We start from the raw sequence: 15,179 nt of genomic DNA, 5'->3' as shown, positions 1-15,179 counted from the left end.
AGACAAAAAAAAAAAATGGAGGAGGATATCTGATGTCAGCTTCAAGCCTCTACACCCACACACGTACATGTACATGTGCGCATACACACACACACACACACACACACACGCACACACACACACACACAATACCAAGTGAGCACAGGCCTGGTACTAAGGCCCTAATATGCAGCTCCCTGCTGGGACTTCCTGACAAATTCAACGGAGTGTTGCTACTGATTTCAAGATGTGGAAACTGATGCTCTGAAAGGAAAGCAGCCATCCACTCTGATGCAAATCAGACCCGGTGTGGGTACTGCTCTTGCCAGAACCCAGGATGGGTAAAAAGAAGAGAGACAGGCTCAGAGAAAACAGGAAACTGGCCTAAAGCCACATAGCTGTTAGATGGAGAGGCTCAGCCAGGTCGTCAGGGCTGGCCTAGGATCCCTGTTGTTCTGCCCGCTTTGTCGTTTCTTCTCTAGACTAGTTCTGGTTCATTCCTCACAAGCTGTGGTACTCAGTCCATCTCCATCTCAGCTTCCTTGCTGAGCATGCTCTTACCTGTAACTTATGTGCCTTTGACTTAGTGGAGCCCCAAACAGGACAAATTCCATCCTGTGTCCATGGTGTCTAGTCCAATCAAGAAAAAACAAACAAACAAAATAACTAGTGAGCTACTTCCTCCCTCCCTTTTACTGCACATAAACCTCCATTAATGTATCCAAAAATCAAACTTGCTCTGCTGGGTCCTCAGGCCCAGTTCTAAATGTTGCTAGGGGTCCAGACCTCCGCTCCTACCTTTGAGTGAGTCCTCCCAACTAGTGTGGTGGCAGACTTGGTTTAACCCTCAGCTTCCAGGTCCCAGGTGGGATGGTTGCTGACTACAGCTTCCTTTCCAGCACAGACCCCCCCGCTGCCCCCAGCTGCTGTGGGGGTCGCAGTGACATCAGGTGAGCATGTGAGCCTGGCCAATGTCCTGGGGTTCCTAGAGAACCTTCTGGTTGCAAGGACAGAAAGAGCAAAGGCCAGATGGCTTGGCCCAGCCTGAAGGCTAGCTACTGTCACTGTTCCGTTGTCCTCGCCTGGCCAGGCTGTGGTCTGCACGTGTGTGGCATGGTAGCAGCATGTGTGTGGCATGTCACCTGTGTGAAGGTCCACGTAAGGGGTGGTTAAGGCCACTGGCACATGTTCCGTGGGTGCGCCCACCTGGTGCTTCTTGCTCTTGCTGTCTACCACAGTGGCCTGAAACAGGGCACCAGAGCCACGCTTACCAAGCATTGCCTGTGCTCCCTGTCACAGCCCCAGCTTCCTTAACCTGCTGCCTGACTCCTTCCTACTCTCCACAGTGCCCCAGTTCCCAAGAGTCTGCACTGAGACCGAGTTTGCTTGCCACAGCTACAATGAGTGTGTGGCCCTGGAGTACCGCTGTGACCGGCGGCCTGACTGCAGGGATATGTCTGATGAGCTCAATTGCGGTGAGGGACTATGGGGGACCATGGTGGTCTGCCCAGGGACAAGGCTACAACTGAGTCTCTGAGAGTGCAAGGGGTTGGTACAGCAGAGAGGTCTGGAGAGGGTAGGGACAGAGAGAAAGTGGCGGCAGAGGCATGGCAAGGGGTGGATTCCAGGGAGCACTGGGTACTGTGGGGCAAGAAGTGAGAGCCATCCCTCCACTAAGCATCAAGGAATCCTGCCCACAGAAGATCTGGTCCCGGAACTTGGCTCCTTGCCACCTGCTGTGGTAAAGACGTCACCTCTACCACTCTGGCCAGAGGCAGCCACCACACGGCAGCCACCATTCACGCCTGGGCCTCAGCCTCTGTTACCCAGTGTTGGTGAACTCATACCCTGTGGACCCCAGGAGGCTGCATGCCACAGTGGCCACTGCATCCCCAAAGAGTACCTCTGTGATGGACAGGAGGACTGCAGAGATGGCAGCGATGAACTGGGCTGTGGTGAGCACCAGATGGGATGGGAGAACAGGGACTGGGCTCTGGTCAGCAGAGGGCCATTGTGAACTCCTGCCTGGTTTACACAGGGCCTCCTCCACCCTGTGAGCCTAATGAGTTCCCCTGCAGAAATGGGCATTGTGCCCTCAAGCTGTGGCGCTGTGATGGTGACTTTGACTGTGAGGACCACACAGATGAGGACAACTGCCGTGAGTGCCCCTGTCCTGTCAGGCTATGTATTTCTGTCCCCTTCTTAAACAGGTGTGCTGGTCTCTCTGGTCACTAGGGACTTTGGAGACAAACATCAATGTTCCTTGTGACTGGAGCCTGCAAGTCACTGGGTCTAAACCACTTTGGAACAGCACATAGACCATGTCTCTGTGGCTCCCCTGTATTTTGGTGAACATTAGTCTTTTTTTTGTTCCTGTGTTGGTGTGAGGGTCAGATGAATGACTAAGAGAGCTGGATATATGGGTCTCTGTAATGATGGTGTCCTGGATGGATATAGGAGTCATAGTCCTATCCATGGGCTGCCTAGTAACAGAATGCCCCAAACCTTGACACTTTATAAGCTATTATTGGGCTGGAGAGATGGCTCAGAGGTTAAGAGCACTGGTTGCTCTTGCAGAAGACCCAGGTTCAGTTCCTAGTACCCATATGGTGGCTAATAATTATCTATAATTCTAGTTCCAGAGGATCTGACACCCTCTTCTGGCCTCCGTGGGCACTGCATGACAGAGGTGCACTTACATTCTTTCAGGCAAATCATCATACACATAAAATAAAAATAACTAAATATATAAAAATAAATCTATTGTATTTTGCTCCATTCTGGAGACTGTGAAGTCCAAGATTAGGGACTGCATCTGGTGAGGGCAGATCACCAAATGTAGCTGCATCTAAATATAGCAGAAAGCATCACATTGGCAAAAAGAATGAGGGGCAGACCAAACCATTGGGAACCTGCTCCTGTGGCAGCAGCATTAATCCACATGTGAGGCACAACTCTGGGAACCTAAACATCTCTTAAAGATCCTGCCTCTCAATGATTGCATTAGGGATTAAATTTCCAATACATGAATGTTGGGGGACCTGTCCAAACCATAGTGTGGTCATAGAGATTGTTCAACTAAAGCTGCTTCTGAGCTATTTGTTTCTCTACTAGCTCTTCTCCTTTCTGTTAATCCATTGAATCATTCAACCGTCTACCCACCCATCCACCCACTCATTATCCATCTACCTAGCTCTTCGTTTCCTTATTAGTCCACGTAGCCATCTATCAGCTATCCCTCTGTTCATTATACATTTCACCAGCCCTTCATCAGTCTGTTCATTTATCTCATCATCTATTCATCCATCGACCTGTCCATCCATCCAGCCATCTATCTGTCAAGCTCTTCATCCAGCTACCCAGCATCTGTCTGTCTTCCTTCCTCTCATCCATCCATTCATCCATCTATCCACCCTCCCACCCATCTAGTTCTCCTGTCTGTCCAGCCATTCTCCTATCTGTCCATCCACACATCCATTCATCCATCCATCTATCAAATGTGTTCATCCATACACCTACCCATCCACCCTTTCTTCCTTCCATCCATCCACCCATCTACCCTCCCATCCATCCAGTCCATCTACGCATCCATTCACTAATCCATCCATTCCTCTATCCATCCACCCACCCAATCCACCATTCCTTTCATCCATCTACCCATCCACCCTCCCATCTATCCAATCCATCCATTCACCCACCCATCTATCCATCCATCCATTTATTCATTTACTCACCCAATTCACCCTTCCTTCCATTCATCTATCCACCCATCTACTCTCCCACCCAGCCAGTCCATCCATCCACCCATCAAATATGTTCATCCATTCATGACCCACCCAACCCACCCTTTCTTCCATCCATTCACCCATTCATTCTCACACCCATTCATCTATCCATTCATCCATCCATATTTCCAGCTCTCTACTCATTCACCATCCTCCTTCCCTGCCATCCATCCACCTGTCCAACCATCTGTCTATTCATTGGCCCCCATCCATCTTGTCAATGCTTCAGACATGATGGGTGCTATGACAGTGAAATAGGTGAGGAAGGCTAGAGAATCAGAGGCCACACCAGGTAGTAAGATGAGAAGGTGACCCTAAGAATACCTGGAGAAAAGGTAACTGGGCTATGTGGTGCTGCGGGCAGTGCCCTGTGCTCACTTCACACGGATTTGTCTCCAGCTGCCAAGCACCCCGAGGAAGTGTGTGGGCCCACGCAGTTCCGCTGTGTCTCCACCAACATTTGCATCCCGGCCAGCTTCCACTGTGATGAGGAGAGCGACTGTCTTGACCGAAGTGATGAGTTTGGCTGTAGTGAGTAGGGAGCTGGGGGTGTAGTACTGAGTGGGTTCTTTTAACTGCTCTCTGCTCTCTATTCCCAGCCTCTACTGCCCAGGCCCTTCCTGCCCCACTCCCTTCCCAATTAAACACCTTGCTTTTGCTCTGCTGTCCCCAGTGCCTCCCCAGGTGGTAACCCCTCCCCAGGAGTCCATCCAGGCTTCCCGCGGCCAGACAGTGACCTTCACCTGTGTGGCCACTGGCGTCCCCATACCCATCATCAACTGGAGACTCAATTGGGGTCACATCCCTGTTCATCCCAGGTGCAACTCAGGGCCCAGGTGGGGGTGGCAAATGTGTGGAAAAAGCCGGGTCTGTGGCTCAGGCCTGACCCACTGTTGTTTTGGGGCCTACCAGGGTGACAATGACCAGTGAAGGTGGCCGTGGCACGCTGACCATCCGAGATGTCAAAGAGTCAGACCAAGGCGCTTATACCTGCGAGGCCATGAACGCACGTGGCATGGTGTTCGGCATTCCAGATGGCGTGCTAGAGCTCGTCCCCCAGCGAGGTGCAGTGGGAGAACGGATTCATGGCGGGTGCCAGGCACAGGTGCAGCAGGGTCTCCCGCTAGTGGCCAACTACAACTCCCTCCCCTGCCACCCAGCAGGCCCCTGCCCTGATGGGCACTTCTACCTAGAGGACAGTGCCTCCTGTCTGCCCTGCTTCTGCTTTGGTGTGACCAACATGTGCCAGAGCAGCCGGCGCTTCTGGGACCAGATCCAGTTGCGTTTTGACCGGCCTGGTGACTTCAAGGGTACGTGGATAGGTGGACTCCAGGCTCCTGGGATCTCAGAATAGAGATGTGGAAGGACAGGGGCTAAAGTGTAGGGAGGGACCCAGAAACACTGAGTTCTGCCAGAAAAGCCTTTCAGGAGAAATCATTTTTATGACAAACCTAATCCTTGCTTGACATTTTTCCTGCCTCAAAACATGGGACAGACTCTGAAGTTGGGGCCCTAGTTTGAACCCTGATCCTGATCTTTTCTGCCTGTATGCCCTTAACCATGTTATTACCTTGGGTTTCAGCTTGCCCATCTATAAAATAGAGGCTCAGCAAATTGGGTGTGGTGGTGCATGCCTGTAATCCCAGCTCTTGGGAGATGGAGACAGGAGGATCTGATATTCAAGGTCATCCTCAGCTACACAGAGAGTTTGAAGCTAGCCTACACTAAAGACTCTGTCTCAAACAAAACAAAACAGAACAAAACAAAAAACAGGGATATAACTAGGTTTGGTAGTACACATGTTTATTCATTTGGGACACCAAGGCAGGAGGATTGCAAGTTTAAGACAAGCCTGAGATATAGATATAGATATAAATAAATATATGTGTGTGTGTGTGTATATATATACGCACTCATATATATATACACACATATACATATATGTGTGTATATATATGGCAAGACCATCTCTAAAATATTTAAAGTAAAATAGAGAAGGCATTACTGCTTCTCCCAGGCTTTTGAAAGGACCTAACAGATTAAAGCATGGAAGCACTTCAGAGTAGCATATAGCCCATGGTCAGCGCCCAGTAAGAACTTGCTAATGTCATCCTTGTTCTGAGAGACAGAGGGAGGGGCTGCAGTTCCTGATGTATAAGAGTGTAAGAGCCCAGGTTTGGCCATCTTGCCAGCCTAGACTAATTTATTGCTGTTTTGGCTTATCCAGGCCTCTTCTCCCAAATGTAAAGACTATGATACTCTGCCCCCATGGCTCTGAGAGACAAAATGGAGGGCCACTAAGAGAATGCACTAAGGGTCAAATGAACCTGGGCTCACATCCCACCTGTAAGATGTCAGGTATCCTCCCATCTTACTGAGTTTCACTTCTTTTTCTATCATGAGCATTAACTGTGTCCTAGGGTCACTGCTTGTACAACAAGCCCCTATCATGTCCTCCACTGGTGGAGTGACCACAAAAGGTTGTGTATAAAACTTAGTTACTGGGGCTAGGGATGTAACTCAGTTGGTAGAGTTTTTGTGTAGCATGCACAAGGCCTTGGGTTTGACCCCTGGTACCACATAAAAGCCAGGCATTGAAACAGGAGGACCAGGAGTTCAATATTAGTCACCATTACACAAGCAGTTCCTAGGTTAGCCTGGACTACTACATGAGAGCCTGTCTCAAAAAAGCCTCAAACTTAATTACCTCCAACATCATCCTTCAGTATGTTTAGAATACCACTGGCCACTGTTTGCCAAACACAGAGTTGGTAGTACAGCTTCATGGATGGTCATTGAATGGTCAGAGCAGGTTACATCTTTCAGATGAGAGCTCTGTGGCTCTGGAGGTCATGGGGCCACACTGTTCCACCATTTCCAGAATCTGCATGGTTGGGTGGGTAAGGACCCCAGGGCAAGTTGGTGGCCTGTGTGAAGGTGACGATCTGAGTGGAGGGTCCTAGAAACATCTGCTGAAGAGAAGAGGAAAGGCTCCAGAAGCAGCCTAGACCTGGGGCTGAGTGAGTTAGGGCCCTTCTGTGGTCACAGGGGATCATGTTCAGGATCAAGGGGAGCATTTTGAGCACACAGACCCAAGTGGACTCAGTGTAAGGAAGATCATTATAAAAGTCAAAACTATCCAACATGTAAAAAAAGGCAGGGGTGGGGTGCTGGAGAGATGGTTCAGCGGTTAAGAACACTGGTTGTTCTTGCAGAAGACCTGAGTTCAAATCCCAGCACCCACATGGCAGCTAACATTTGTCCGTAACTCCAGTCCCAGGGCATCCGACAGCCTCTTCTGACTTCTGAGGGCATTGCATGACATGGGTGCGCTTACCTACATGCAGGCAATACACGCATACACATAAAATAAAAATAATAAAATTTTTCTTTAAAGTTTAAAAAAAAAAACCTATCCAGCCTGAGGAGAAATCCTGGAGATAATTTATTAAAGCCACATATCTAGTGGGGACTCAGTAGTCACTTGAGGTTATTGAAAACAAACTGGGTGTGGTGGCACATGCTTGTAATCCCAGCACTCGGGAGGCTGAGGCAGGAGGATGGTAAGTTTGAAGCCAGTCTCTCATCTACATGATGAAATCATGTCTCCAAAAAAAAAAAGCAAAAAGAGGACAGGACGGGGGAGTTGGCAAAGTGCTTGCCATGCAAGCATAAGGACCTGAGTTCGATTCTCCAACACCCTCATAAAAGCCAGATACAGCAGTGTGAACCTGTAATCTCAACCCTAGGGAGGCCGGATAGGAAGATCCTCAGGGTTCACTGTCTAGTCAGTCTAGCTGAACTGTTAAGCTCCAGGGTCAATGAGAGACTGTCTCAAAAAAATATGTGGAGGGCTGGTAGATGGCTCAGTGGGTGAAGGTACTTACCACCAAACCTGATAACCTGAGTTCAGCCTCCTTCACCCACGTGATGGAAGGAGAGAGCTAGTTCCTGAAAGTTGTCTACTGACCTCTACACTCATGCTATGACATATGTACACATACACTCGTAAATAAATGTAATTTTCAAAAAGAAGGTGATGGTGATTGAGGAAAACACCCAGTGTCAACGTCTGACCTCCACAGGCACATACTCCACACACAAAAAGCAAGGGTTGTATTGCCGCTAGTGGTAAGCAGGCATCATAGGGCAGAATACACAGGCACCCATCCTTCCCTATGCCACAGGAAGTGGTGCTGCCCTAGGGACTGGGAGGGTGCTGTTGGGGGAGTTCCTGTGGGAGTGACTGTGCATGTAGGGAGAGGACTGGACCAGTGATTCTTGAAAAAGCAACAAGAACTAGCCCTTTTTTGTGTGTCCCCCTCGTCTTTGAGTATTTTAAATCAATTTGCACATTTTATCTTTATAAGAACTCCATGAGTTGGGCCACAATGAGCACCATTTTACAGATAAGGAAACTGAGGCCTCTGTCCAAGACACCTGGAGCATGGTGTAACCAGGGCTAAGGCTCAGGTCTTCAGTCCTGTGTAGCTCTCTACTGACTCTAGAGGGCTGTTCCCAGCCTGACTGTCTAGGATGGCTCTGAGAAGTCCTGCTACACTGAGCTTCTTGACCCTTCTTCGACCCCATGGCTTCCAACATGGCTCCCAGTTGTCACTGTGCAATGCTGGTTTTTCGCTAGAGTATACACTGCTTTGTGGGGGAGGGGCTAAGGGGGAGGTTGGGAGGGGCTTGAGACAGGGTCTTCTGTAGCAAGGCTGTCCTCTAACTTGATATGTAGCTCAGGGCCTTGAATTCACGATCCTCCTTACTCTGCCCCCTGAGAGCTGGGATCATAGGTGTGCACCACCACACCAGGCCAGATTTCCATGCTTAACTTCAGGAGAGGCCACGGTTTCCTCTCAATCACATTCCCCACCTTCGGCCCCCCCCCCCCACCGTGCCTTCCCACATTCCTGTGTCCTGGCTCTCTTGAGTGTTCTCAGGTGGGCGTGGGCAATGGTCCTCACCCTCTCATTTGCCTCTGCAGGCGTGAATGTGACAATGCCCTCACAGCCTGGAGTGCCACCCCTGTCCTCCACCCAGCTGCAGATTGACACGGCCCTGCAGGAGTTCCAGCTGGTCGACCTGTCTCGCCGCTTCCTCATCCACGACTCTTTCTGGGCCCTGCCCAAGAAGTTTCTGGGCAACAAAGTAAGGAGAGCCACCCTAGTGAAAAGAGGCAGAGCCCCGTCTGTATGCTGAGGTCTCTTCTCACTCTGAAGCATGTGGCCCAGGGCAGCTGCTGCTCTGGGAAGATGTCCCCAGCAGCTCCTTCCTACAAGGTGGAGCCTGTTGGCGCTGGCTGATCTTCTCCCACTTTGGAAAGAGCAGGCATCACCTTCCCCAGAGAGCCTTCCTTGACCACCGCCACTCTGGGTTGGGTAATACTCCAATGCTAGCCTCCCTTTGGGCACAAATTATACTCTGCTGTGAACTGGGCCCAGTTCCAGTTCAGTGCCAGGCACTCCATAGCCTCAGGTGGGCAAAATGAAGGGGGATTAAAGGATGAAATGCAACTTTTTGAAGATGACTGCCTGCTATGATCCCCTGTCCCTGCCAGGTGGACTCCTATGGTGGCTTCCTACGCTACAAGGTGCGCTACGAGCTCGCACGAGGCATGCTGGAGCCAGTGCAGAAACCTGATGTGCTCCTCGTGGGTTCGGGATACCACCTCCTCTCCCGAGGCCACACACCCACCCATCCTGGAACTCTAAACCAGCGCCAGGTCCAGCTCTCAGAGGTGGGTGCAGTCATAGTGGCAAGGACCAGTGGAGTTAGGGGCAAAATGATACAGGTGTTAACATGCGACACACCCTTGTCCCCTCCAGGAGCACTGGGTACATGAATCTGGCCGACCAGTGCAGCGGGCAGAGATGCTGCAAGTGCTAGCTAGCCTAGAAGCTGTGCTGCTGCAGACTGTATACAACACCAAGATGGCCAGTGTGGGGCTAAGTGATGTTATCATGGACACCACCGTCACCCATACCACCAACCACGGCCGTGCTCACAGTGTGGAGGAGTGCAGGTGCCCATCCCACCCAGCAAGGCTATGGACTATGGAGACCCAGGCCAGGGTAGAGGGGAAACAACAAGGGTGTGCAATTCCTGTAGTCAATCTCGGTCCTATCCTCACAGATGCCCTATTGGCTATTCTGGTTTGTCCTGTGAGAGCTGTGATGCCCACTTCACCCGGATGCCTGGTGGGCCCTACCTGGGCACCTGCTCTGGCTGTAATTGTAATGGCCATGCCAGCTCCTGTGACCCTGTGTATGGCCACTGTCTGGTGAGTAGTACAAGCTACCACTTGAATGTTAGATAGGGGTGAGACTCCCCTTTGCCCACGAACTTTGCACAACCTCTCAAGTGACTTACATGGTTCCAGATGAACTACTGTGACCACTGGATGCATTATCAGAGATACCATGTCCAAATAAAGGAGGTGAAGGTCTCTGTCCCCCAGAGTGCTGTGAGAAGCATGGCCTATATGTCACACTTTATCTTTTGGGAATATTGGTGAGATATAGGATTGTGGAGCTGGCCAAAGAAAAGGCACAGGGGGCTGGAGAGATGGCTCAGCAGTTAAGAACATTGACTGTTCTTGCAGAAGACCCGGGTTCAAATCCCAGCACCCACATGACAGCTAACAACTGTCCATAACTCCAGTTCTAGGAGATCGACAGCCTCTTCTGTCCTCTGAGGGCATTGCACGATATGGGTGCACTTACCTACATGCAGGCAATACACACATACACATAAAATAAAAATAATAAATAAAATATATTTTTAAAAAAGAAAGAAAAAAGGCACAAACTGGACAGAGCTGCTGTCCCCAGATCCTCAAGCAGCTAGCTGTCCCATGGTGACAGGGGGCACCTGGGTAGAGGTGGCCCTGGGTGCATCCTGGGAGAGTTTGGTGGGTTTTGTTATGAATCAAGCAGACACTTGGAACCATTTGTGGACTGGCTGCCATTGCCAGGGGAGGCAGTTAGTTGCTCCCATTTGCAAAGCTGTGGAATATTCTAGAGCCCATCTGGTCCAGTTCTTTAGGATCTGAGCCACTCCCTCCCTGCCTTCCCTCCTCCCAGAACTGCCAGCACAACACAGAAGGACCTCAGTGTAACAAGTGCAAGGCTGGCTTCTTTGGTGATGCCACAAAAGCCACAGCCACTGCCTGCCGGCCCTGCCCCTGCCCATACATCGATGCCTCCCGCAGGTCAGACCCCACTCAGGGTGGGGCGGTGCCTCAGGTGGGGACGTGCTCTGTCAGGCAAGTAGGGGACCCATGTGGAGTCAGTCCTGACCAGCCCACTAAATTATCTTGTGTTCTTAACCTCTCAGACTGTTTCCCTTTTGGTATAACAGATCCATCTGCCTTCCTACAGCTGCTATGAGGCCACAGACAAGAGCAGGGGCCAGGAGATGGCATCATGCCTCTGCATGTCTGTGGGGACAGAAGTCATTTCCTGGGACAGGCTTGTCAGGCCTGGCCCCCTGATCTGTCCTTCTACCCTGCCCACTTTGATACCCACAGATTCTCAGACACTTGCTTTCTGGACACGGATGGCCAAGCCACCTGCGATGCATGTGCCCCAGGCTACACAGGCCGTCGCTGTGAGAGGTGAGGGAGAGCCAGCGGGGCCTAGGGGATCCTGGCTGGGGCATGGAATGGCTGCTGACAGTACTCTCTTTCCCAGCTGTGCCCCCGGATATGAAGGCAACCCCATCCAGCCAAGCGGGAAGTGTAGGCCAACCAGTAAGTACCAGGGCCACCTCCTCTTGCAGGGGTAGGCACCTCTCTTCCTTCCCAGCCCACACCCAGCGTCCCTGGGAAGCCACTCCATTCTCTGTCCCATCTGTCCTATCAGTGTCCTCCTTCTACCTCCAGACCAGGAAATCGTGCGCTGTGACGAGCGGGGCAGCCTGGGCGCTGCAGGAGAGGCTTGCCGCTGTAAGGTATGTGTGTTATCCCCATTTACCCCAAGACCTTGGGTCTGGTGGCACCACTGTGAGCAAAGGAGGAAGGAGGCCCTACCGTCTCCTACTGCCTTGGTCAGTGGGCAGTGGCCTTGCCTGAGGCCCATGGGCCTGGTTGACTGATCTTATTCATCAAGAGGAGTGGCCTGGCCTTGGGTGGGAGCACTGGTTAAGGAGTCAGCTGCCCTGAGTTCAAGTACCAGCTGTGCTTTAGTAGTGGTTGTCTGTGTACTGAGCTCATGTTGACATCATATCAATAGTGGGAGAATCAGATGTCAGTGGAGAAAAGAACCAGGCAGGTTTTGCAGTCAGGCACTCCTGATCTTAAATCTCAGTGTAGCTAAGTGTCCTGAGTGACCCTGTGTATCTTTTTATATCCCTGAACCTCACTGTCTTCATTAAGAAGGATGGGGTGATCTCTGCCTCCCTCTGAAAGCTCCAATGGGAGTGAAGTGAGGTGGCTGCAGGGCAACTAACACTTGCATGAAGTTCTCCATAAGTTGTAGCTGTAATTATTTCAGTCAAGTTGCTTTATTTCAAATCTATACCTAGTTATGAGCCCCCTAGCAGTTGAAGAGAAAAGGGAGAACTGGTTCTATAAGCAGCCGTGATCTGGCAGTGACTATTGTGACAAGGGCAGTGCCTCACACACATGCACTTTACAAGACACTCTGGAGCCCATCTAGGCTATGGGTGGAGTCATCTAGACTATGGGTGGTGGCAGCTCCAGGTGGCCCCTCTCGAGACATCCTACAGCTCCCAACTCTGTCCACAGAACAATGTGGTGGGGCGCTTGTGCAACGAGTGCACGGATGGCTCTTTCCACCTGAGCACGCAGAATTCCGACGGCTGCCTCAAGTGCTTCTGCATGGGAGTCAGTCGCCAATGCAGCAGCTCTTCCTGGAGCCGTGCCCAGGTACCCACAGGTGGCAGGTGGGTGGGATGGCCATGCCTGGGGCTGGAGGGATGAAAAGTGGGTCCCCCCACACCACCACCACCCCATACCAGTGTTCTCCATTTCCAGGTGCTTGGGGCCTCTGAACAGCCCACCCAGTTCAGTCTGACCAATGCTGCAGGCACCCACACCACCAGTGAGGGCATCTCGTCCCCTGCGCCCGGGGAGTTGCTCTTCTCCTCTTTCCACAGCCTCCTGTCAGGTCCCTACTTCTGGAATCTTCCCTCCAGCTTCCGGGGTGACAAGGTAGGTGGGGCAGAGGAACAGCACCGGCAGGGGCTTGGAGGTGGGAGTGTCTTGGGCCTTGGAAGAACAGAGATACCATGGCTGGTGCAGCGACAGCCCTCACAGATGCCTCAACTGTGTCTCAGGTGACCTCCTATGGAGGAGAGCTGCGCTTCACTGTGACCCAGTGGCCTCGACCCAGCTCTGCACCCTTGCATGGGCAGCCATTGGTGGTACTGCAGGGCAATGGCATTGTTCTGGAGCACCATGCTTCAAGGGAGCCCAGCCCTGGCCAGCCCAGAGATTTCACTGTGCCCTTCCGAGAGGTAAGCTCCATCTCAGGCCTTCTTGCTCCTCGCTCTTGAGGCTTTGGTACCCAGGATGGCAAAGATAAGCCATTTATTTCCTTGGCAGCAAGCATGGCAGAGGCCTGATGGGCAGCCAGCCACACGGGAGCACCTGCTGATGGCGCTGGCAGGCATCGATGCCCTCCTCATCCAAGCATCCTTCACCCAGCAGCCAGCTGAGAGCAGGTGTCTGGGGCTGGGACAGAGCAGAGGGGGCTCCAGGCTTGGCAGAAGCATGGCATAGCCCATCACACTCCATCTGTAGACTGGACAGCATACTGCTGCCTCCCTCCCAGGCTCTTAAGAAGAAAAGCAGGGACCCGGTAGGGATGTGGCCTCTGTCAGGTCTTCTGCCCTCTGCCTACTGTGAGCTCTGGCGAGGAAACTACCTGCAGAAGTCTTCCTGTGTGAACTAGAAGCTGGAGGTGTCTCTTGTATCTGGGGATCTGGGTGGTTTGCCGTGTCCCAGGGAGGAGGGGTGGAGGATGATAGCTCTTTGGAAGAAGTTATGGGTATGAACTATCTGCTTCAGCTCATGAGGCTGCTTGGGAATGAAGCCACAGTATGATGCTAGAGGTATCAAAACTAGTGAGGTAATGGAGCCTAAGTCTCTAGGCATGCCTCACACAGAGTGAGCACCCCTTCACCATGAGCCTCATCCTATCCAGGGTCTCTGGCATCAGCATGGACATGGCTGTGCCTGAGAACACTGGCCAGGACCTGGCGCTGGAGGTGGAGCAGTGTACTTGCCCACCTGGGTATCGTGGCCCTTCCTGTCAGGTGAGCCTGCCCCCCCAATCCAGCCAGAACTCTCCAGTGTGCCCTAGCCCTTCTTCCTTTGGCTCTCTCCATATCCTCATTGCCTTCTGCCGTCTTTTTACCCCCAGGACTGTGACACAGGATATACACGCATGCCCAGTGGCCTCTACCTGGGCACCTGTGAGCACTGCAGTTGCCATGGCCACTCGGAGGTCTGTGAGCCTGAGGCAGGTGCTTGCCAGGTGAGCCCTGCCTCTTTATTCTCCACCCCCAGAGAGCCCTGGTTTCTGGGGACCCAGCCTCATCCCACCTCTTTCGCTCTAGGGCTGCCAGCATCACACAGAAGGTACTCACTGTGAGCAGTGCCAGCCAGGGTACTATGGAGATGCTCAGCGAGGCACGCCACAGGACTGCCAGCCCTGCCCATGCTACGGAGCCCCGGCTGCCAACCAGTGTGTCTGGGCCCCACTGTTCCCTGAAATGCCCACTGCCCCCCTCCACCTTTTCTACCCAGCCCTTAGAAAAGGCAGCAGTTAAATCCTATTTTGCTGTCTCCTCAGAGTGTCACTGGGGAGAGACACTCTTGTTTCCAGAGCCTCAGTTTCCTAAGTAGGGATGGTGTACTCACTTTAGCCCCTGAGTAGAACTAAGTGAGGTAGTGGGAAAGGAACTCTTGGCATAGGCTCCTCCCCAACTCCTCCATGGTCTTCTAGGGAAGGGTTCAGGGGGAGCAGTCAGTGAGTGCCTTACTGACTTGACCCTTACCCTGAACCCTCTCAGGGCCTCTCACACTTGCTTCCTGGACACAGATGGCCACCCAACCTGTGACTCATGCTCCCCAGGCCACAGCGGGCGGCACTGTGAGAGGTGAGGTGAATGATGGGGAGGGCAGCTGGGAGGAGCTACCTGAGAGTTCTCAGTGAGTCCTCTGTGACCCCTACCTTCTTTTTTCTTTTTTTTTTTTAATTTAATAACCACATACTTAGAAGAAGCATCTCATTACAACAGCATTGACGTATTCAATAACAATTTCCAGAGCTAAGATGCATCTCTTTCAAAATTAGCTGTAAATTTTTAGGCTTACAGTTGAATTATTACAGTTATGCAATATTGTACTCAGTATAAACCCTATAAGACATAAAATTAAATCAG

At 51.7% G+C, this 15,179-nt stretch overlaps 1 protein-coding gene across 1 annotated transcript in view; it reads left to right on the top strand.

The window, feature by feature from the left end:
• Positions 1-15,179, top strand: part of Hspg2 (heparan sulfate proteoglycan 2) — a gene marked incomplete at its 3' end in the record, with an annotated part of 83,857 nt that overhangs the window by 45,158 nt on the left and 23,520 nt on the right. Inside the window, exons 7-30 of the mRNA XM_017802049.1 lie at positions 879-929; positions 1,326-1,454; positions 1,680-1,934; positions 2,018-2,137; positions 4,164-4,295; positions 4,438-4,582; positions 4,677-4,828; positions 4,928-5,074; positions 8,755-8,918; positions 9,328-9,507; positions 9,596-9,792; positions 9,903-10,050; positions 10,853-10,980; positions 11,299-11,385; positions 11,462-11,520; positions 11,653-11,720; positions 12,517-12,657; positions 12,766-12,942; positions 13,068-13,247; positions 13,336-13,454; positions 13,937-14,048; positions 14,156-14,269; positions 14,352-14,479; positions 14,808-14,894. Of these exons, the coding sequence (XP_017657538.1) occupies positions 879-929; positions 1,326-1,454; positions 1,680-1,934; positions 2,018-2,137; positions 4,164-4,295; positions 4,438-4,582; positions 4,677-4,828; positions 4,928-5,074; positions 8,755-8,918; positions 9,328-9,507; positions 9,596-9,792; positions 9,903-10,050; positions 10,853-10,980; positions 11,299-11,385; positions 11,462-11,520; positions 11,653-11,720; positions 12,517-12,657; positions 12,766-12,942; positions 13,068-13,247; positions 13,336-13,454; positions 13,937-14,048; positions 14,156-14,269; positions 14,352-14,479; positions 14,808-14,894 (3,220 nt within the window). The remainder of the gene's footprint in view (positions 1-878; positions 930-1,325; positions 1,455-1,679; positions 1,935-2,017; positions 2,138-4,163; positions 4,296-4,437; positions 4,583-4,676; positions 4,829-4,927; positions 5,075-8,754; positions 8,919-9,327; positions 9,508-9,595; positions 9,793-9,902; positions 10,051-10,852; positions 10,981-11,298; positions 11,386-11,461; positions 11,521-11,652; positions 11,721-12,516; positions 12,658-12,765; positions 12,943-13,067; positions 13,248-13,335; positions 13,455-13,936; positions 14,049-14,155; positions 14,270-14,351; positions 14,480-14,807; positions 14,895-15,179) is intronic.

This window comes from Nannospalax galili, unplaced genomic scaffold, assembly GCF_000622305.1.
Source record: "Nannospalax galili isolate Female #2095 unplaced genomic scaffold, S.galili_v1.0 scaffold184, whole genome shotgun sequence".
Lineage (NCBI taxonomy): Eukaryota > Metazoa > Chordata > Mammalia > Rodentia > Spalacidae > Nannospalax > Nannospalax galili.
Note: the sequence above shows the minus strand (reverse complement) of the source record. Positions and strands in the feature narration are given on the sequence as shown.